This window comes from Pituophis catenifer, unplaced genomic scaffold (genome assembly GCF_029215685.1).
Source record: "Pituophis catenifer annectens isolate HBS135680 unplaced genomic scaffold, rPitCat1.0.hap2 SCAF_1, whole genome shotgun sequence".
In the NCBI taxonomy this organism is placed as follows: domain Eukaryota; kingdom Metazoa; phylum Chordata; class Lepidosauria; order Squamata; family Colubridae; genus Pituophis; species Pituophis catenifer.
The window spans coordinates 225,580,852-225,604,500 of NW_027256881.1; the positions used below are offsets into that span (position 1 = coordinate 225,580,852).

The window sequence follows — 23,649 nt, forward strand, 5'->3', positions numbered from 1 at the left end:
TTAACAAAAGCCCAACCTGTTTGTAGGATGATTCATCTTTTCGTTCATGAATGTAATTAATTCATAAATGTAAAGTCCTGCTTTGGAAATATTAGTATTAGCCATATTACTGTGAGGGATTTGGTAGGTGTATAAAAGAAACCCATGACAGTTTCATTGGGAGTAAAAGGATCCAATTCACAACTCTTGCAGCAGATGAACGACCAGGACTGAAAACCAGTAATGTTTCTCATTCCTCATGCAAAAATTCATATAAAATGTACTTTTGGGGAAAAAAAATTCATAACAGAACATATACCTTTGCATGCAAAAAGTTTATTTTGAAACAAGAATTAGAAATAACTGTGTTTATAAGTCTATGCTAGAAATAATCACATATAAAACCTTGTCTATTAGGAAAGATTGTGCACTGCATAAAATTGTGAACAATATTATCAACAATGTAAAAAATATTAATGGAACGGAATAATATTTGTAAGTCTGTAACACTGACATGGACCTGATTTAGACTGATTTGTATATTGCTATTATTGTCCAAAAGGATCATGGATATTTACATTAATGGTAATTAATTTAGATAATCCCAAAGGTGCTTTTTCCAAAAGGCAACTGGACTTTGTTTCTCCTTGAAGACATTTCACTTCTCATCCAAGAAGCTTCCCCAGTTCTGGCCTAGGAAGTGTTATTGTACAGATGCGCCCTACTTGCCACAAACTTTCACTTTACCATTGAGTCAATCCTCAGAGCCCCACTTACCATCAGCTGGGCTGAGACCTCTAGCCGCTGAGATCATAGACAGAGTAGGGCTGCTGTGCATGGATCGGAAGTAATGCTCCACATGGGGGTTCATGTATGGATGAGGGTGGCTGAAAGGTGAGTCTGCAGGTCCCGCAGGGTGGGGTGACAGACGGATGAGGGAGATATCGGAGATAACAGGACTGCCACTTAGAGTGGAAGGTCTGTAAAAGAGGCAGAAAAAAACCCAACTTTTTATCAAGATCAGTCTCTTTAACTGCTGGAACATGAATACACTACAAAACCAGAAGGTAAGGAAGACGAAATACTGATAGTCCTTGTTTAGCGATTGGGACAGAAACTCTCGCTGTGTGCTGCAGTTGCTAAGTGGAAAATCACATCACTGCGACACTTCCTCTTCAATCGTTAAGCAACTAACTGTGGGAGTTAAGTGAAACATCACATGACTGTAACTTGTGCCTTCTCCATTAACTCTGCTTGTCACAAGCCAACATGTATTGTGCGTTGGTTATGCTGGCTAGCTAGCACAACTGGAAATCATGGTTTAGTAACATCTGCAGGGCCACAAATTGCCTAGTCTTCCACCAAGGGCAATGGGAAAAATGAAGCTGTAATTTAAAGATAAATGTTTAGGGATGCAAGTAAGCAATTTAAAATAATTTCCAAAAACATTGTTATTAAGATTCCACTGGAAATATAGCACTCCAAATGCCCAGTTTCATAGAATGGGATCTATAGAAAGAACAGCATTTTATTTGTGACATAATCCCACACCGTATTCCTCAGGCAAAGATCCAGCTTCCTGTTTCAGAAAAGGCTACAGGTAATAAAAGAACTGTGCCAAATCTAGTTGTTTAATTCATACTGGTAGAAAAGAACTAATGGTGAAAGAGAGAGAGAGAGCAAGGAATGAGAAAGCAAATAAAAAGACTGCATTTCAGACTCAGCTAGAGATCATTACGAATAATTTTAGTCCCATCTGGAAAAAATGAAACAGGATTTTTTTTAAAAAAAGAGTGATGTCATTAAGAAAACATCTGACAATTTAATGGTGATGAAGGCTAAATTGAAGTGTGTGACTTGCAGTGGGGAAAATGAAGCCGGGGGTAAACTGAAAGCAGCCCCAGACTTCCCTGAGCCATGAAACCTGCCTTAATACATCAGCCTTGAAAGAAATTCTCTTACATACACAATAAATTCTCTCTTTCATCAATACTCCATTTCTCCCAACAGGGTTGGGAATGCCTTTGATGGCTGCTTGAAACTATGTATTATGTAGTTCATGAGCTTTTTGAGTCAATTCAGATCAAACTAGGAGACCAACATCTAAAGCCCATTAACAAGATCCAGGATTTGCATATCAATTTTGCCTATGGCTTATGGGGGGGGGAAGGTGAATGAATCCTTTCAGCCCCACAGAAAAGATGATGTCTGCATTGGTCAAAAATAAGGATAAAAGGTGGCACCATGGATGCTATCTCTACTAAGAAATGGGTTGATACTACCACTGTTGTACTTCATAGCAGTGGTGGGTTGCCCCTGGTTTGGAACGGTTTGCAAGAACCGGTAGTAAAACCAGCCGGAGGCCCCGCCCACTGCCCCGGATGTCGTCATTGGTGATCTGTGCATGCGCAGAAGCTTCTGTGCATGCGCAGAAGCAAGGCGCAAGAGAGAGTGAAGCAAGCGCGTAGGCGTGATCCCATTCCGAACCGGTAGTAAAGGTAAGTAGAACCCACCCCTGCTTCATAGTCATTAAAACAAAAGCTATACCTGAAAATAGAGCAATGCTAGAGAATATAAAATCATTAAAAAAACACTAGGGAAATTCATTACGAAAGAATATTATTATAAACAACTTCTTCTCAGAACAGACTATTCTATTTGATACTGAGCATTAAGTGAAACAGTCCCTAAAATGAACAACATTCATGAATAATTGTGAGCTGTACCATGTAGTCTACAGAGTTAATTTATTGATAATAAAGCCAGAGTGACTAAGTTGTAGAAAGAGAGTTTTATAATTCTGTTACTCAACAAAATGCATGCATTTTTTTCCCAAGCTATAACATTCAGTCTGTGTAAATCAACACTTCTAGTATCAAGATTATTTTGCTTTAGGAATTGTTTATATCCTTTACAATCATGTATTGCTAAACATTTGATTTTTATAGAAATTTTACAAAACTGCTTAATGAAAGATGGTAACATTTTTAAGTTCAAACTTTTCTATTATTAATCCCTTATTTTTTTCACCATCAGAGTTGAAGCCAGTGTCTTTCTACTAATTGGATGCATGTTTCAATACTTTCTCTTTCATCATTACAGAATATATTTCTCTATTATTAATTCTCTCTCACTGCCTGACACTCACATACAATTATGCTTTTCCTTGGATCATTTACTTACATCTTTTCTGGGTTTGGGGCTGCAACTTTAAAGTTATTTGCTGTCTGATCCCCTCCAGCCATGAGTCATCCACCTAGACCTCCTGGTGCTTCTTACAGAATGAAAACAGTAAATAACTATTTATTAACTAGAAAAATATATGAGCACCTATCTTTTGGAAGTAGCTAAGACCTAGCTCTTAGCAAGTTCCCCTCAATGCTGTCTTTTAACTGAGTCAGTCTAGAATTAGATTCAAAATGGATTTAAAGAACAGAGCTTCCATTAGGTAAATAATATGGGGTAAAACTATATGATAAGATGACTCCATGATCCATGCCAGACTTTTAAAAATCTTTTTTAAATTTTTAAATGCCTGGTCAGTTGTTTCTAGTGAATAATAGGAATTTCGTCAGGGACAGGATCTTTAATAATTAGAAGAAATGGTTTCATTGACTACATTGAAAAAGTTCATTTTGGAACCTGATTCTTTACCATTCTTGTATAGAATGTTTATATGAGAACTGATTCTAGATTAGTCAATTTGGTTTGAATTCTGAGAAGTGACAGTGTATAAAAGTCATGAAAGAAGTGTTTTGAGCTGGTAGCATCCTATCTCCAAATAGTCTCCAAATCCTAGGAAAAGCGGTGTGTATGTGTGTGTTGGGGTAGTGGTGGTAGCTACGGGATGGAGATTATGAGGGATTGAGGCTGCAAAGCTGTGAAACCATTGCTAACATCTTTTATCCTTTTGTCTTCTTTATTAAAGTCAGGCTATAGTTTCTATCCATTCTTTGGAAGAAAAGTACAGTAACCATTTGGGATAAGCTATAGTTTTGGGCAGTTTATTTTGGAAAAATAGCAGAGGAAGTAGAATTATCCTTCTTTTCACATTCCAGATTCAATGTTGTACCCCACAGCAGTGGTGGGTTGCCCCCTGGTTCACAAGAACCAGTAGTAAAACCAGTGGGAGGCCCCGCCCACCGCCCTGGATGTCATCATCGGCATTCTGCGAGTGTGCAATCCTATTGCAAACTGGTAGTAAAGGTAAGTAGAACCCACCCCTGCCCCACAGGATGGCTTATTGTTGACAATTTATAGTGCAGGGAATATATATATAGAGAAAGAGAGATTAAAAAAGATAAAATAGATAAGATAACCTTTATTATCACTTTTTCTATATACACACTGTTACACATTAAAAGTGAAATTCTGACGCCCACTCTCAAAATTATATGTGTGTATACACATCCATACAAAAATTAACAAAAAATAGTTAGTATCCTACAGTAATAGTGGTGCACTTGCTTTCACAATGTGAGATACCCAATTTGTCTTTCCATTAATTCTAGTTCTTTATGTCATATCCCACAAGTTTTTAAAGAACCCTAACCTTTTAAAATAATTTCTGAAGATAGAGGAGTGCTACAATGAAGGTTCAGTGGGAACCCAATAGCCAACCTGACATGAGCAGAATTGGACTCTGCTAATGCAAAACCACTACTGACTCTAGTCCATTATTCATGTCCTTTGTTGGATGAATGGTCAACCCTACTTGCAAGTATAAACTAGACAATACAAAAAGGAATTCATTTATTTATGATTTATATTCCACCTTTATTTTGCGTAACTTAAGGCAGTACATATAATGTTCTCTCCTCTTCTCTTCTTCACAACAACAACAACCCTGTGAGGTTTGTAGACTGCCCCAAAATCACTCAGCTGCCTTCTTTCATAGTTGTTTTAGCCTGTCTGTGGAGTATCTATGGAGTTTATTTTTTTATTTTTTTGGTGAAGAGCCTGGGAACAAAAGAGAGGATGAGATCACAGGCTAAAGGATGCATCTCACTTGGAGCCTAATTTGCAGCCATGAGAAGAAGGTCTCAGATTATTTCGCCAGCTGTCAAAAGTCTTCCCTGCTGGTGCCATGTTCTCACCTACCTGTCAATGTTGAAAGCCACCCTGCTGAGTTGGGCCTAAAGTACATTCCTCCACAGACACAGAAATGCTCAGCAGTTGGTGTGCGATGGGGTGCAGGAATAATGCACTGGCAGTAAGATATATTAGGAACTGACACCTGACACATATAATCAGTAGGAGATCAGGAATGTCATTTATTTCCAGAAGTACCATCAGCTCCCTATGTCTTTGAGGTCTAAGAAAAGCAGCATAATTTTCTTAACATCTGTGTTTCCTTTGATGCAGCAAAATGAAATTCGAGCAAACGTACGATGTTTTAGTCAATGCCACAGAACTGAAGTCTAGCAGACAGGCAAAACTGGCAACCTCTTGGGAGGAGGAAGGGAAAAAAAATGAATCAGCAGATCAGCAGATGTCTCTCTTCCTGGAAGTCAAGATGGCTGGCAATCACTCCTTTACCTCAAGTCTCTTACCACCTTGTTGCCAGTCTCCTGAAGCAGGTGTGAACCAAATTTCAGGGACCTTATTCATATGGTATGAAGTTCCTGGGGAATAAACTGGATCTAAAGCTCTTGACTATATTCTACCACCAAACCAAAAAACTGGATATATTGTTATTTGTTGTTAAGTTGGGTTTCTGGTCAGTTGAGTGTTATGATTTGTATAGACCTGATTTGATTGTCTATACTGTACTTCTAAAATCTTTCAGTTCACCAACATGCATTTTTTTTTAGCAACAGGAAGCAACTATCACTGAATCATTTGATTCAGAATGGGAAATGGAAGGGAAAGGAGGGGAGGGGAGGGGAGAAGAGGAAGGAAGGAAGGAAGGAAGGAAGGAAGGAAGGAAGGAAGGAAGGAAGGAAGGAAGGAAGGAAACTTCAAAGACAAGAATTGGAACTGAAATCTCTGAAACCAAATTAAATTAATGTGGTAACGATAGAACTTTGATTCAAACTTAATAATGGTGGTTCTTGTTGTTGTTTAACATGCCTCACAGCCCACTTTACAGGCATATGTTTCTATGCTACATCAAAGGAAGTAAACAATCTGCTTCAGCCTAATATCCTTTTTTATCTAATTATCTATCTTGCATGATCTTTTCATTTGAAATTCTACAAGCTCTACCTTTTTGCACAAACCTTCAGCAATGGGGCCAGAGCCTGCCTATGTAAATGTTCGGGTTAGCTGATTTTTAATTTAAAAAAAGAAAGCATGAAAGATATCTCTACTCTATAAACGTTAGTTCACCATATTGCTGAAATAGACAACTTTGTAGTTCTCAGATGTTCAGGGCTTCAGTTCTCACCTACTGTATCTCAGCCAACATAAAGAACAAATATTGATGTTAGGCAAGATTCTAACATTGAAAGGAAGGACCTTCCCATTGATCTCAACTGGCAAAAGTGGTACGTTATACTTTGTGCCTCAGGGAGCATGAACCTGATGAAACTGGTAACTAGTGTCCTGCCATTTTGAAGTAGAAACATATGAATAATGCAAGGTATGTCCTAAAAATAGAATGATTACAATTAAAAAACAAAAAATGAAGATGTTTCTATAACATCTCCCCCAGCCCAGTCTCATTCACCTGTGTGATGGGACCCCAGTCCATTCATGGGTTTCAATCCAGCTGCCAAATATTAAGTGTAACTCTTCTTTATATTTATAATTTCAATTTAGAAAGCCACCTGAATGCAAAATCATCAGTTTGTTTAAGGAACACAGTATGCTTTTTTAAGTGAAGAACAATGCTAGGTTAAGAAATAATTTCCCTTTATTCTTTGAATAACACAAGAATATCATAATTAATTAAACAAAATTGAAGGCTGACTGATTCCAACATCTCTGAGGAGTTTACATTAAAAATAAGAAAAAGAAAAAACAAAACAAAACTAAGAACTAAGAGAAAGAAGATCTGATGTGTCCAGACAAACAAAATCCCTCAGACAGAAACATACAGTCCTCAGACAGGACTTCACAAGCAACCTTCTCAAACATCTGGGAGAACAGTTATGTTTTTAAAAAGTTCTGGAATCCCCTCAGCTTGGGAGCCGCATGGATTTGGGGGTAATCTTATTCCCAGGAGCAGATGTCTCAGTAGTGAAGGTTTACTTCCTGAACCCTGAAAGTTGGCATTGTTTGACTGATAAGGCCCAAGGTGCACCAATTTATAAGGTGACCAATCGTCCTCCTTTAGGGAGGACAGTCCTTCTTTTGTAAGTTCTGTCCTTTCTCAAAAAGTGTCCTCCTACATGTCTTCCTTTTCGATATTTGAAGACTAATCTGTAAATCTCCATATTCGATCGATGCCGATCCGATCTGTTGCGTGTGATGTGACATATTTGTATTTGACATGACAATTCGTCAAGGCTCGGTACAGTACGGTGAGACGTGATTATGAGATGCATGCGCTCCACACAGGAGAATTGTTTTGAGAGACTGGGCCGCACGCAAGAGTGCACCATGCGCAAATGGCTTTGTTTACTTCTTACCGAAACACGACATGGCACACACGCACATGTCCTCCTTCTCATTGTAAAAAAGTTGGTCATCTTACAATTTAGTACAGGTCATCTTTGACTTACAATAGTTCATTTAGTGACCATTCGAAGTTACAAGGGCACTGAAAAAGGGACTTATGACCATTTTTTCACACTTATGACCGTCATAGCATCCCCATGGTCACCTGATTTACATTCAGATGCTTGATCCCTGACTCATATTTATGACGGTTGCAATGTCCCAGAGTCACATGACCCCCTTTTGCGACCTTCTGACAAGCAGGGGAAACCAGATTCACTTAAAACCATGTTCCTAATATAACAACTGCAGTCGTTCACTTAACAAATGTGGCAAGAAAAGTCATAAAATGCGGGCAAAACTCACTTAACAAATTCCTCACTTAATGACATAAATGTTGGGCTCAATTGTGGTCATATGTTGAGAACTACCTGTAATGACAAGATCCCTTAAAGGCAACGAATGGGCTATGGTGGCCAGGCTCTTCAATCATATCCATCTCTATGCAATTGCAATTCTTCAGTAAATGCCAAGAACACTTAAAACAGTAATACAGAAATAAATAGCAGACATGAAGCACTCACGCCTAAATTGCCCACTGACTTCAGAAAAAAATTACCCATTGAAAGAGTAGTTTAACATGATCATTGAAATCAATGTGTTTAATGCTGGTTACAGTTAATACCTAAAATACCTACTATACAGGTAGTCCTCAACTTATAACAGTTCATTTAGTGACCTTCTAAGTTACAATGGTACTGAAAAAAGTGACTTATGGGGTCCTGGGGGGTCATGTGATAATCTTTTGTGGCCTTCTGACAAGCAAAGTCAATGGGGAATCCAAAGTCACTTAACAACCATATAATTTACTTGGACTTCAGTAAGGCATTTGATAAAGTAGACCATAACCTACTACTAGATAAAATAGAAAAATGTGGGTTAGACAGCATCACCACCAGATGGATTCATAACTGACTGACCAACCACACTCAACATGTAGTCTTTAATGGAACTGCATCTACATGGACGGAAGTATGCAGTGAGGTACCCCAAAGTTCTGTTTTAGGCCCAGTACTCTTCAACATCTTGATCAATGATTTGGATGAGGGGATAGATGGGAAACTCATCAAATTTGCAGATGACACTGCGGAAGAAAGGCTTAAGATACAGAAGGATCTTGACAGACTTGAACATTGGGCACTATCTAACAAAATGAAATTCAATGGTGAAAAAAGTAAGGTTATATATTTGGCAAGAAAAACAAAATGCACAGGTACAGTATATATGGTACCATGCTCAATAGTAGTAACTGTGAGAGGGATTTTGGAGTCCTAGTGGACAACCATTTAAATATGAGCCAGCTGTGTGCAGCAGCTGCCAAAAAAGGCAACACAGTTCTAGGCTACATAAACAGAGGGATAGAATCAAGATCATGTGAAGTGTTAATACCACTTTATAATGCCTTAGTAAGTCCACACTTGGAATACTGCATCCAGTTTTGGTTGCCATGATGTAAAAAAGATGTGGAGACTCTAGAAAGAGTGCAGAGAAGAGCAACAAAGATGATTAGGGGACTGAAGGCTAAAACATATGAAGAACAGCTGCAGGAACTGGGTATGTCTAGTTTAATGAAAAGAAGGACTAGGGGTGACATTATAGCAGTGTTCCAATATCTCAGGGGCTGCCACAAAGAAGAGGGAGTCAAAGCACCTGAGGGCAGGACAAGAAGCAATGGGTGGAAACTAATCAAGGAGAGAAGCAACATAGAACTAAGGAGAAATTTCCTGACAGTTAGAACAATTAATCAGTGGAACAACTTGCCTCCAGAAGTTGTGCATGCTCCCATACTGGAAGTTTTTAAGAAGATGTTGGATAACCATTTGTCAGAAGTGGTGTAGGGTTTCCTGCCTAAGAATGGGGTTGGACTAGAAGACCTCCAAGGTCCCTTCCAACTCTGTTATTTTGTTTTCTGTTTTCATATCCATGTTACTAACTTAACAAATGCAATGATTCACCTAACAACTATGGCAAGAAAAGTCATAAAATGGGGCAAACTCACTTAACAAATGTCTCACTTAGCAACTTAAATTTTGGGCTCAACTGTGGTTGCAACTTGAGGACTACCTGTAATCAGTTTATCCACCCACCTACTGACAAGTAGCAATTTTGTGTTATAATGGAAACAGCCTCCTCTAGCCCAAGGAAAGGTCTCAGCCAGACCTCATCTCTCATTCTCTTGACGCATACCTTAGTTTCTTATGCAGACATATATCTGTATACAAATACCATTCTGCTTGACCTCAAGATCACCCTGTTTCCATTACAGCATTGTTGTAAGCTCAACCAGACTTGCTTCAGCGCCAGCCCCAAACCGTCATTCCTTTTGCAGAGTGGTAATAAAGAAATCACTGTTTAAAACTGACGAAAAGCAGATTTTTTAACTGAGTAAATCCCAAGCCTTTTGGTAATGAAATTCAGCTATAAAATTGTTTCTAGAAAGAGATACCAACTAATTCAGATGTACTTTGTGAAGTCGCTGCTGCAGTACAATATCACCTCAGGCAAATTCCATTTGAATACTTATTGGAGTTTAGTTTGTTTTTAAAATTTTGTGTGTGTGTGTGTGTGTGTGTGTGTGGTGTGGGTTTTAGCTGAAAAAGCAAGAATGTTGCTTGTATCAATCGATTATCTATAGAAGGTAGAAAAGTAACCAACATTTTTACTATTTTGGATCAATTACTATCTATAATGCAGGTACTATATGTGCTATCTTACAAGAGGAGCATGGGAATAAATTCCCTTATTGTTGGGATTTGCTTTTCAGATTTCTACACTAGTTTTATCACAGCTATCAGGAAGATAAGGCTGGTCTGAGGAATAATTGAGAGGGGACTGCTCTCATGGAGTCTTAGCAAGAAATCACAATTGACAACTTTCTAGACTATTTTAACATGGGAAGGACTCTATGGCCATAATGTAACTTCTCTTAAACTGATGCCTTCTAGACTCACTGGAACTACCACTTCTATCTGGAATTTCTAGCTAGCTATCAGAAATGCTGGCTTGGAATTGTGTTCATTGTAATCTCAACACATCTGAAGGGTAGCAAGCATTTCCATCTTTTTCTCAGAGTTCTGAAGGTCCTCTGCTTACCAAAACATGTTTCTTCCTTATAGCCCCTGATCTGAAAATCATATTCCAAAAGGCTTCCATGATGCCAACAATTTTTTTATTCTCCTCAAAATTCACTTTTTCTTTCATTACACCTTGGATTAGTTCCAATAAAGCCAAGTGTCCTTTGAGTAAAACTCATCTCCTGACAACTTTGTAGATACGTCCATCTGGTTTTCTTGGGAATAACAGAGAAATTGTTTGCCATTGCTGCCTTCTGTGTATTGCTGTTTACTTTCTGTTGATATTCCCTGGAGTTTTCTCATCCAAATATTATCCAAGTCCTTACCTTGTCATATGCTACCATAAATTGAGATCATACTTAGTTTATTTGCAATTAAGTGTAACTAAAACTACATTATGTTCTGTTTGTAAACACAGCAATTGTACAAATGTATATGCCCAAACTTAATTTAGTTTATTTTTAAAGTACATTTTCTAACATTTTTTCCTCTTTTGAGATATTATCTTCAGGACTTGATTAAATTATTGGACAATAAACTAATAGCAGAAAATAATTCTCTCGGCTCTCTTTGTTTCTCCTGCCCCTCAACTGGATCAGTTATTACTTAAAATACCTGCGTGTTTCTTTATGAAATCAATTTGCTGTAAGGGATATTCTATTCCTTTTGAATTCGAAGAAAAAAATGTTAAAAATGGCCCTTATGTCTATAAGTAACAGTAAAAGTGACTTATTAAACTCAACCTATGTGCTAGTAACCTTGATCAATATTTCTTTTGAGCACTGTGTATGTATGTTTATTTAATTATTATGTATTTGTTAAAAGTATAATTATTAAGTATTTATTCCTTGGGTGAAGACAGTGGTGAAATCCATTTTTTTTACTACCGGTTCTGTGGGTGTGGCTTGGTGGGCATGGCAGGGGAAGGATACTGCAAAAACTCCATTCACACCCTACTCCAAGGGAAGGATACTGCAAAATCTCCATTCCCACTCCATTCCAGGGGAAGGATACTGCAAAATCCCCATTCCCTCCTCACTCCTGGGGGAAGGATATTGCAAAATCTCCATTCCCACCCCACTCTGGGACCAGCCAGAGGTGGTATTTGCCGGTTCTCCAAACTACTCAAAATTTCCGCTACTGGTTCTCCAGAGTCTGTCAGAACCTGCTGGATTTCTCTCCTGGGTGAAGAGGACAGTGGGGAGTAAGGGAGCAAATCTGGGCCCCTCCACAGAAAACCATCCAAATGTAGTACACATGTGTAAATTCCTGAACCCAGGCATTTAAGATTATTTCAACTTCTCTTTGAAACAGCTATAAACAAAACTCAAACTTTCTTTATGTTCTGAGTTTTCTGCAATGGATGAATATGAATTTTACCATTTAGCAGAGGACAGAGCGCTTATTTTTGCACAGCATAATGTTTATGGTAGTTGTCAGCAAGTAGCATGATGTCAGCCACTATGTTAGCCAAATAGCTATTATAAGCTATGTTCTTTACATAAAACGTTCAGCAAGTTTTTTTTTAAAGCATACTTAGAGTAAAAACAAAAGAAAAAAACCCTTTTAACTTATTTTAAAGTAGAACATGACCTATTTTAAAAGAATTTTGAATATGGTCCCTCACAAATATTTGCTGTTTGCAAACTCCCTGGTAATTAATTCTACATTATATTGGACTTAACCATCCGTCTCTAGAAGTAGGGTTGCCAGGTCTGCTTCCAAAAAATAGCGGACAAGCGGGGGGGGAGGGGTTAAGTAGTAAAAAAATTTAAATTTTTTTTACAATTAAATTATATATTTTCTTACAAACATTTTAACACGTATTAAAATAATCACTTCAAAACTTTACTTAAAATTCAAAACATCAAATATATTATAATAATATGTAAAATATTAAATTACATTTTACTTTGCTGTCGTGTGTATTTTTTATTTGACTGCGCAGCTTTGATCAATTCTTTGCGTTTAAGGAATAATTCTTTAATTTCAGTACAATGTTGAGAAATATTAAAAAATATACAAAGTTCACTTTGAACTGATACAAGCAGTCGGTTACGTTCGTCAGTCCACAAATTTCTTATGACGCTGAAAATTCATTCAACGTTTGCATTTGATACCGGAACTGATGCACAATACTGGAACAGTTTCAGTAAACTTGGAGCTGGCTCTTTCTTGAAAAAGTACGTCCACTTATCAAGGGAAGAATCGCCCTGCAGATGAACATAAACTTCTTCTAAGGCAGAAATTTCATTGAAGAGAGTGTTGGATGGAAGTTCTTCTCGCCATGGTGATAATAACCAGATGTTTGTCATTTCTTCTAAAGTTGGAGGATTATTGCGATCAATTAGATTGAAACAATTTAGCGTCTCATATACTGAATCGGTGAAATTATACCACTTTTCTAGGTATGCAATGGCTCTTTGATACATGTTGATGGCTTCTTTCTTGAACTTTTGCACGGCATTCTCAGGCAAATGTTTTTTACTTAAGGCAAATAAAACTTTCATTCCAAAAAACTGCTCATCGTATTTTTTTTGCAAAGAATCACGCAGCTTACACATGATAATGTGAAGATCACATGCAAGAATTTTCTTGCTTTCCAGCTTCAGTAGGGCGTCTTGCATTATTGACATGAAGAAGTGCATGAAATATAAATACAATTCTGAAATTGTTGGTTCATCGTCCTTTGCGAGTTCATTTTCCTGATCCGAAATAAGGTTCCAAATAACCTTATGGCACTCATCAGATCCAAGAGAAATAAAATACGACTTTAGAGGTATCCAGTTTAAAAGAAGTCTTTCGACCGCTTTAAACAAACTTAACCGTGTTGGAACATGGGGCAAAACTTCATGGAATTCTGACTCGCAAAACTCAAAAAATGATTTCAACTCTTCTCGTTTCTTCGCAGAATTCGAAAATTCGGCAAAAACCTTCAGCACTACATTTTCGATATCAAAAGATAACTGCTTTAATGCATTTTTTGCGCTGTTGTGTAAAATGTGATTATTGCAATGAGCATTTGATCTTTGTCTCATTCTAACTTATGGAAAAAAAAGACAAAACACGATTTTCCTATCCTTATTCTCTTAGACTGTACAGCTTTAGATTACGTACCATTTCATCATAAAGCTTTTGAATAAAAAAATGTCCACTATTTTGTGAAAAAAAATAGTGAACATAATGTGAAAAAAGTGGACTGTCCGCTCAAATAGTGGACATCTGGCAACCCTATCTAGAAGTGGTGGAATTCAATTTTTTTAACTACCGGTTCTGTGGGCGTGGCTTGGTGGGCGTGGCAGGGGAAGAATACTGCAAAATCTCCATTCCCACCCCGCTTCGGGGAAGGATACTGCAAAATCTCCATTCCCACCCCACTTTGGAACCAGCCAGAGGTGGTATTTGCCAGTTCTCCGAACTACTCAAAATTTCCACTACCGGTTCTCCAGAACCTGTCAGAACTTGCTGAATTTCACCCCTGTACTCTAGTAGGTAAAATCTATTTAGCTCAGCAGTCCTACTTCCAAGACTGTATGTAAGGAATTGCATCATGAGAAGCTTGTAAACTTTAGAAAACATAACAGCCATGCTGACTGATTAGCAGCCAGATCAGAGAGAAAGAAAGAAAGAAAGAGAGAGAGAGAGAGAGAGAGAGAGAGAGAGAGAGAGAGAGAGAGAGAGAGAGAGAGGGAGATGAAAAACTGAGCATTCCAGCATAAAGAAGAACTTCTTAGCTAATATATTTTGGAACCTGGCTAAAAGTTCTTTCCTGCACTTATGTTTGGAATCTATAAATAAAGAAAATACAAAAAGTATTGCTCAGCTTAATGATAATACAGCTACATAAATACTTCAAGAATTAAACAGCATCAGTAGTGAAAATCCTAGAGAAAATCCACCCATGTGATCACTAAGACACCGACTTGACGGTACATGATTAAATAATCAGTATGCAAAAAGAGGGGAAATGTGAAATATAAGTTGTCACTATTTGAATAGAGTGATCCCAATTTGACCAAGAGTCTGCTCTCTGTAAATAAAACCCAGCTCAAATTTGGATCTGCTCACACAACCAAGAACATTACTGGGATGCTCTTCCTCTAATCAAAAATATGATTACCTTATTCCAGAAAGTTCTACAGAAGGTAAAAGAGGATAAAAAACGCAAACCATTCGTCTTGCAGAAAGGTGTGGTTACAGAGTTGGATAAATCACCTGGTCCATCTCTGATTATTGTAAAATTCTAGAGATTGCCATTCAACCTTTATTAAAATGTACATTTTACATTGTACATTCAACCTTTATTTAAATTTATCTATTCCTGAAATTTGAAGTCAAAGGTTTGGGGTTTCAAACAAATTTGCTCCTTCCTTTGAAGACAGAATTATTTCACTTCTTCTTATTTGAAGATGCCATCTGTAATTTTATGATTATGCTTATCACCTGTCTATTATTTTTAGTTGGTATGTCTTTTATTGTTGTTATCTAGGATGCTTTTGTCTAATGTTGGATGTTACCAGGGATATTTTAAATTGTTTTACTACCACTGAGAGTCTTTTTGATTGCAATAGGATAAAATATGTTTACTAAATTATATAAATAAATATGTAAATAAATGAACAAACATTGATGCTTGCCTCAATGATGCAATCTCTTGCTTGTTTATGTAGAGATGAAACATATTTATCAAGAAACTCCCTTTTGCCATAGACACTAAATATTGTCTATTATGTTATTAGATAGTGTAACATTAGATTTAAGTATACTCCAATCTGGCATAAATCCAAGCAATTGAATTTATGCAAACTTCTTCAGAGAATGCTAGGGGACTGGCTGGAGCCATGAATGTCATTTGTATGATAGCCACAAAGAGCTCCACTAACGGTAGTTCTCCATAAGACATTAACTAATCACATTTTTGCTCCCTAAATATAAGGGCATATTATTATGACACCTATATTGTGTCCAGTTGGATTCATCTTGCACTACAATTGCTGATGTTCTTGGCTTTTCATCCACTTTATTACCTTGTTATGGCAAACATTTGTTTGCCTTGAGGAATCTGGTATCTAGAATTGAACACATTTCAGATGAAGGCTACTCCAAGTAGAGCGAAAACTACAGATTGCCTTGAAGTAAGCTTAGCTGCTGCTGACTTCATGAACATGCCCATGTGCAGTTTTCTTGGCAGCGATGATTGCTGGGTTGCCATGCCTTCTTTCAGGAAACTTTTTAATATATAATTTCTCAATCTAGCCTACAGCTTGGGATTTCCCGGTGTAGTCTCATCTGAATACTAACTGTTTTGATTATGCTTATTAGCTTGTGGGGTATTAGACACAGTCAATCAGCTGCTGCCACAGGCTGTAGACAAACAGGGTGTCACTATTATTTCCTGTAATTTGAATCTTATAGTGCAATTTGGTGTTAGTGCAATTAGAACGGGATTAGCCTGATTAATAATTATACTGCATCGCTGGCTGATATTTAGATGGCATGCATTCCTGCTGGGACCCAACTGGTCCCATGTTGGCTGTGTTGCAACATTGCTTTTAATTGTCCACTGGTGCTGTGAGGGAAGCTTTGTAGTCCAAAATACAATTCTAATTGCATCAAAGATATAACCAGTTGCCCCACAACATGGGTCACCTGGACATGAATTTCTCCTTGAAAGCAATTCTTTCATATGGGAATACAAATACAGTACAGATCACATTGTGCTGCAGCTAAATCAAATGCAGATGATTACCTTAGGGGTGAAGACTGTTGGTCTAGTTACTAGATCTGGCAAAAAGGAACCTTGCTTTCTTCCCATCAGGCCTTTCCCTGAGCCATTTTTTAAATGATGGTTTTTAATTCTGCCTTTATTGTTTTTCATAAATAACTCAAGGTGGCAAACATACAAAAATGCCTATTCCTCCTCCTATTTTCCCTACAACAACTACCCTGGTGGGCTGTTGGGTTGGGTTGGGTTGAGAGTGACTGACCCAAGGTTTGCATTTTGATACAAATGGATGCAAAGCACTGCAGTAGAGGGCAGCTCTTTTTATGCAAAAAGCATTCATGAAATGATCAGAGAAACCCAATAAAACCAAGGGGGCCTTGATGAGTCTTAAAAAGATTACTTTTCAATGTAATAATAATACATTGAAATAATACATTGATAATACATTGAAATAATAATAAAGGACAATGAAAATTAGACAGAGGTCCAGAAAATTCATAGGAGAAAGACTTGATATATATGCACGCAAACCTGTATTGAACTAGGAGGGCTTTGGTGAGTAAGAAAACCACATATTAGGAGAAATATAAATGATGAATATCAGGCTTTGCTTTGGGGAAGATGAAGCCAACCAAACTGAATATTGTGGTGGGTTAATTAACCTGTTTTCTTTTACTACACAGCAATTATCTGCAATCATCTTTTGATTAGTTCTAAAAAACGCTGAACTGAATTTTTGCCTGTTTTGAAAGAAAACACTAAACCATTTCGTGTCAGCAGATAATCTGCAACCCTGACTATTAAAATGTCTACAAAGTTCAGTGTTTCAGATTTTCCAGTGAGATGCCATGTGAAGAAGAAAAAGTTCTAAGCATCCTTATAGAATAATCCAAACTATGAGATTCTAATGAGGGTTTGAGGAATTGGAAAGAGCCATATATAGACAGCTTCTGAATTATAAAAGGAATTTTTGCTCACCCCCCCAAGAAAAACTAAAACCACCAAGGGAACGTACATATTTTTTCTAACATCTGGGGAAGCTTCTTCCCTTCAATCATCATTTACACTGGGGTTGGTGATCCTGTGGCCCTCCAGATGTTTGTAACCCTCCAGATGTTACTGAACTACAAGTTCTAGCCAATACGCTAATAGGAGTTGAAGTCCTGGAGGACCAGATGTTCCTTACTAAATTAACCACCACTTAAAATATCACATTTTGTCTAGGTTTTGCCTAATGAATGAGTGTAATAATAAAATCATCTTATGACCCATCTACTGAATGCCAAAAAATGAACTATCTGAATTCAAAGGACAAAAAAACGTACAGGGCAATGGATGAAAAACAAGACATAGGATTGGTTGGCCAAGACTATTTTTCTTCCTTTTATACTTCCCATTATTTGTGCATCTTGATGTGAGTGATTTAAGAAAGGTTTTAAACATTGGATGCTGAAGGAGGCAGGGTGGATTTGATTTAAATCGAGTTGATTTAAATCACAATTTAAATCATGATTTAAATCACCAGTAAAAAGGCTTGATTTAAATCAACTCAATTTAAATCATAATTTTTAAAGAGCAACTGTCATCTCTGCTATTCCTTTGACCCACTGTTGACCGATAGTCCCAGTGTTGCAGAATATACAGCCTCATGCTACATAACTAAGCTCCACTTCATGCTGAATAAACTAAATTATTTATGTATCTTAAATAGAAAACTATCTTACGATAGATTTTTACCCCAAAAGTTTTTTATTAAAATAAATCCGATTTAAATAAAAAAAATCTGTTTTTTTATTTTTTTAAAAAAAAATCATTGATTTTTATCCACCTTGGAAGGAGGCAATATGTCCCAAAGTACTATGCCTACCAAAGCATGCCAGCATAAGAAATTAGTATTGTAGGATATCTGATACTCCAGTGAAGGCTCCAGCTCAGAATCTATCACCATCTCTCCTTTCTCCTTCACGATTTTTAATTCTCACTTTCTCTTGACATATATATGAGCAAAGGCAAAAAAGTAAGAAAGAGTAGCAACTTTCATTTTTATCTTGCCTTTGTATCTCTGGCAGTGATACATCTTGGGCATAAAGAAAAAAAGCAACCAATGGGCCATGGGTCAGAAGGAAAGAAGTAGGCTGATCTACGGCACTATGAGCTTCCCAGTACTGCTGAACAGAAAGAGGAAAAGCTCTTGGAAGTAAGTGTTCCCTTCTACTTTGTTTCTCATTTCTTTTCATCTTCTGAGTTCCTGCTCCCTGTTCATGAACATTTTTTACACAGCCTACCATGTAGGCAGGAGATGAATTCTGGTCGAAGTTCCTAAATTTATATCTTTAGAAGTTTGAAATAAATAACAGCAGGTTGATACTTAGAATTAACTTCTCATAGACTCTTCCTTAGCCTGGGAATGAGCTGGAGGTACAATTCAGGGTCTGCCTGCTGTGAGTAGTATATATTACCACAATCTCCTTTTCTGGCTAGCTCCATTCATTTCACTGCTACCTTCTCCTTTGAATGGATAAACAGTCAGATCTACACCTAACTCCTTTCCATTTCTTTTATGGCAGTGCTATTCATTGACCGCCATCTTTTATAGCAGTCTATAGATCTATAAAAGCTGTAATTCCCAGAATAACCCCAATATATCTGAAAAGAATAAGGCTGGAGATTGTTCCAATGATTTACTATTCTAGACATAGGTTGGTGGTTTCCTCGCAGACATTTCATTACCCAAACTAGCTAACATTATTTGTACATTGGATGATGTTACCTAGTTTGGGTAATGAAACAACCAAGCTCGAGAGAGCACTAAGGACTCCTCATTTCGATCCTGAGCTACAAATGTTCTTCTCTATTAGCATAGTTACAGGCAAAGAAACAACACCCCAAAAGAAAGATTGGCCTGACAACAAGGCTCTTCTTAAGGCCTTCCTACATGTGCAAAGTTGTAACAACTGTTTAAATATTGTTTTATTTTTCAAGGCATGAGGTAACAAGCAGATAAATTCAGACTTTGCATAGTCAAGTCATGTGTGTGGAACTGTAAGAAGAGGCAGGCACAATGACCATTAAGCGGAAGCAGATTTAAAAGGTTGGCCACAAAGTAAAAACAAAGTAGAAAACCAGTCCTTTTCATGTTATTTATGTATTAACCACAGGTTTGCATCCTTTGCTCTAGCAGCAATAATTTTGACCATGTGGTCACATTGTGGGATCTTATTAAAATGTTTTAGCCACTTCCTATTCCTCATCTGGATCATACAGATGAGCAAATCTAAACAATTTCCAGAAACCATGGTAAGGGAAGTTCTTTAAAATGACATAACTGGTGTTATAGCACCATACTGCAAGAAATAGAGTAAGGATCCAATCCTCTCTGTGCTTATTCAAGAGATAAGCTCAGCTGATTTCAGTGAAAATGGTTACCACGTATATATGCTTAGGAATGCAGATTAAGTGTATCAGACACTGTGCTTTGTTATTAATTCATTCCATTATTAACATTTAAAATAACAGCATGGTGCAAAATCAGTGTCTCTGGCACATGGAAAATATAAGTATGCATCTCTGATTTAGCATCAAATTAAAGGTCTCCAGACATCCGTTCAAAAGAATTTTGAACAACCAAAACACAATACAGATGTGAAGATTAGTCTGATCAGCACCCAAATCTTTCTCTTGATTTTTTTTTCCAAGAGCATATTTTGTTGAGTGAAATTCTGGCAAAGCATCCAGATCCAAACCTCTGCCAAATCAGGCTTGCTGTAACCACAGACTACTTGGGTGGTCTTACACTAGACTAAAGTGTGTACAGTCTTTCAAACCACATGGTCTAGGCAGTCTAATTGAGTTGACTCATCTCTTCCTAATTTCAAATGTTTTCCATCATGAAACCATAGAGAATCTTCTGGAGAAGACTATGTTCCTCAATGATGATAAGCCTATGGAATCAACAACAATAAAAAATAGTGACATCACCATTTTTATTGGTTGTAAGATCTCTAAAACGTTCCTAAGCAACAAGCTAAAGCTTATTTCCTATTGTTATGGGCCAATGGATTACTTTTAGTGTTCAACAATATATTACAGCCGTGGTGGCACAGTGGTTAGAGTGCAGTACTGCAGGCTATTTCTGCTGCCTGTCGCCTGCCTGCAGTTTGGCAGTATTTCACCAGGCTCAAGGTTGACTCAGCCTTCCATCCTTCCGAGGTTGGTAAAACGAGGGCCCAGATTGTTGGGGGCAATATTCTGACTCAGTAAACTGCTTAGAGTGGGCTGTAAAGCACTGAAGTGGTATATAAGTCTAAGTGCTATCACTATTGCTACTTCTAGAATACATCAAGTCTTTTAAAAAGAATTTCAACACGATTCAGCAGGCTGAATTTGCAAATTTCAATTCAGTTTCAAATATTGTTCCATAGTAAGACAGATAAGTGTGAAGTGTGAACTTATGAGCGTAATTTTCATATAAACTAGTGACCTGCACCTGTAGAGAGAAAACAGAGGCTGTGTTTTTGAATGCCGTATTTGAAGAAAATATTAGGGATCAATACCACACAATTTTGATAGGAGTTTGAACTGTCATCACACAAATGAACATTTCTGACTTCAGGCTTTGGTTTCAAATGAGACACAGCTTTTTAAGAAAATGGGCCTTTTTGTTGGGGGTTTTTTTTTGTATTATTATCATGAAATTGTCCCCCTCAGAACGGGCTCGCAATTTGGGTGTCCTCCTAGACTCACAGCTAAGATTAGAGCAACATCTGTCAGCTGTGGCTAAGGGGACCTTTGCACAGGTTCGCCTGGTGCACCAATTGCGACCCTACTTGGATCAGGAGGCTCTCCTCACAGTCACTCATGCCCTTGTCATCTCATTGTTAGATTATTGCAACATGCTCTACATGGAGCTACCCTTGAAAAGTGTTCGGAGACTACAGAATGCAGCCGCGAGAGCTGTCGTGGGTGCACCTAGGTACACCCACATTACACCAATTCTCCACAAGTTGCACTGGCTCCCTATTGGTCTCCGGTCACAATTCAAGGTGTTGGTTATTACCTTTAAAGCCCTACATGACTCAGGGCCAGGGTATCTTCGAGACCGCCTTCTACCGCATAGCTCCCAGCGACCGGTAAGATCCCACAGAGTTGGTCTCCTCCAGGTCCCATCTGCTAAACAATGCTGGCTGGCAGGCCCGTGGGGGAGGGCCTTCTCTGTGGCTGCCCCAGCTCTCTGAAACCAGTTACCTCCTGAGGTCCGGACCATCCCCATTCTATTGGCCTTCCGAAAAGTGATGAAGATCTGGCTCTTCCAGCAGGCCTGGGGCCATTGATCTCGCTGTTGCAATCTGGCAAGATCTGGCCATGAATGGTGTGAATGGGTTTTAATTGATTTTAATGGTTTAACTTTTAATGTTTTATATATGGTTTTTAAATGCATTGTAAACTGCCTTGAGTCTTCAGAGAAAGGCGGCATACAAGTTGAACAAATAAATAAATAAATGAAAACCATTATAATTTTAGCTAGGTCAGTCTACTTCCTTTCAGTACCATTCCAATCCATATCAGAAGATCTGTAGCTATTCCTGGGCAAAGCTAACATTCAAAGAATGGTGTGTCCAAACACACCAGTATTTAATGAGTTATTAACTTTCAGTACATATGTACAAAAAACTCCCAATGCTTAGCTTTTCCAGTGTTAGAGATGAGTCTTGAAGGAACTTAAGAAGAACCATCAATCGAAAGAAACTAAAGATTAAAAAAAAAATCCTATAGAAGAATGTGTAACAATATACAATGCTGGGATACTGTTGTGAAATTAAACTGTTTTATGAGCTTCCTTCTATAAAAAGTGACTTTAAAGCAAAGGGTGTCCCCTTTTTAACCTCTGCTTAGACATAAGGAATTGTGTTCATTTTCTTTCCTTCCTTAAACTTGGGAAACTCCAATGCAAAATATTTAAAAAAAAACATAAGGCCACCAGGCTATGTGATAATTTGTTATATCAAGGGGTTAATTTAGCCCAAACTTTGGGAAATCGTTACTCTAGAAAACATTCAGTATAATTTTAGTATATTTTAGCTGCTATAAGAGTTTATTTTGAGTAAATGTAACAATTCTAATTCTCACCCCAAGAGCTGAAAGTATGATCTTACCCTTCCAGTGACCATATTAAGACATGGCTGTGCTCCTACAGTCATTAATGGGTGAAAGTAATTTTAAAAAAAGTTGAGACTGTCAGAATTTCTTCACTAGAATGGCTAATAGGCATGGTAGCTGCAGAGTTCTGATAGTTATTGTCTTAAGACTTGGTAGAAAACTAGGTTGGGGAAGCCTACTAAGTAAGACAGTGTCCAATTAGAATGACAATATACAAGCACTAGGAAATGCTATCATAACTACCTATTTGTAGACATGATAGAACCAGGGGTGGGTTCTACTTACCTTTACTACTGGTTGCACAACGGGGCCGCGCACCCTCGCTCGCTTTGCTCTCACACGCTCTTCTGTGCAAGCACAGAAGCATCTGTGCAAGCGCAGAAGCATTTTGATGATGTCAGGGTCAGTGAGCAGAGCCTCCTGCCGGTTTTACTACCGGTTCTATAGAACTGGTGCGAACTGGGGGCAACCCACCACTGGATAGAACAGATATTGGGATAATGTAAATTTCCCAGAACAGGCAGAATATGATGCAAAAAACAATTAAGTAATGTCTATTTAGAAACTTGGTGTAAAATTTTCCAGTGCTATAATTTAAAATACATATTTATTTTGGCATGTTAAAATACAGGACGAGGTAATGCAAAATTATAATATTCTTGTTGTGACAATATATTTTAACTGGAAAGAGTAATGCAAGAGTTTAATCTTGCTGGTAAAAACAGCACAAAATATTCTGAAGAAATACCAGAAAGATCTGTCTCTAATGAGGGCTGTTTCTTAATATTGATTTTATTTTTTTATTTTTATTTTATTAAAAAAAAGTTAAAATACAAAACACCAAAAATGTTTTAAAGAGGCAAAGAAAGAAAAAAGACAAAATAAACAAGACATTAAAAAGTGCATTAAAAAATTAACACATATGCCATATTATCCCCAGTTGAATACTGATTAATATATTACAATATTAGTTTCCCATCCCTTGCAAAATAGCCCCCTTCAAATTTTAAACTACTAATTCTATTTGCAAATTATTAACCTGTCATCTATATA

The 23,649-nt window shown here is 37.5% G+C and overlaps 1 protein-coding gene across 1 annotated transcript in view; it reads right to left on the reverse strand.

Moving 5' to 3' along the window:
- Nucleotides 1-23,649, reverse strand: part of GLI2 (GLI family zinc finger 2) — a 210,826-nt gene that overhangs the window by 58,183 nt on the left and 128,994 nt on the right. The window contains exon 3 of the mRNA XM_070957097.1: nt 757-959. Coding sequence (XP_070813198.1) covers nt 757-959 — 203 coding nt within the window. The remainder of the gene's footprint in view (nt 1-756; nt 960-23,649) is intronic.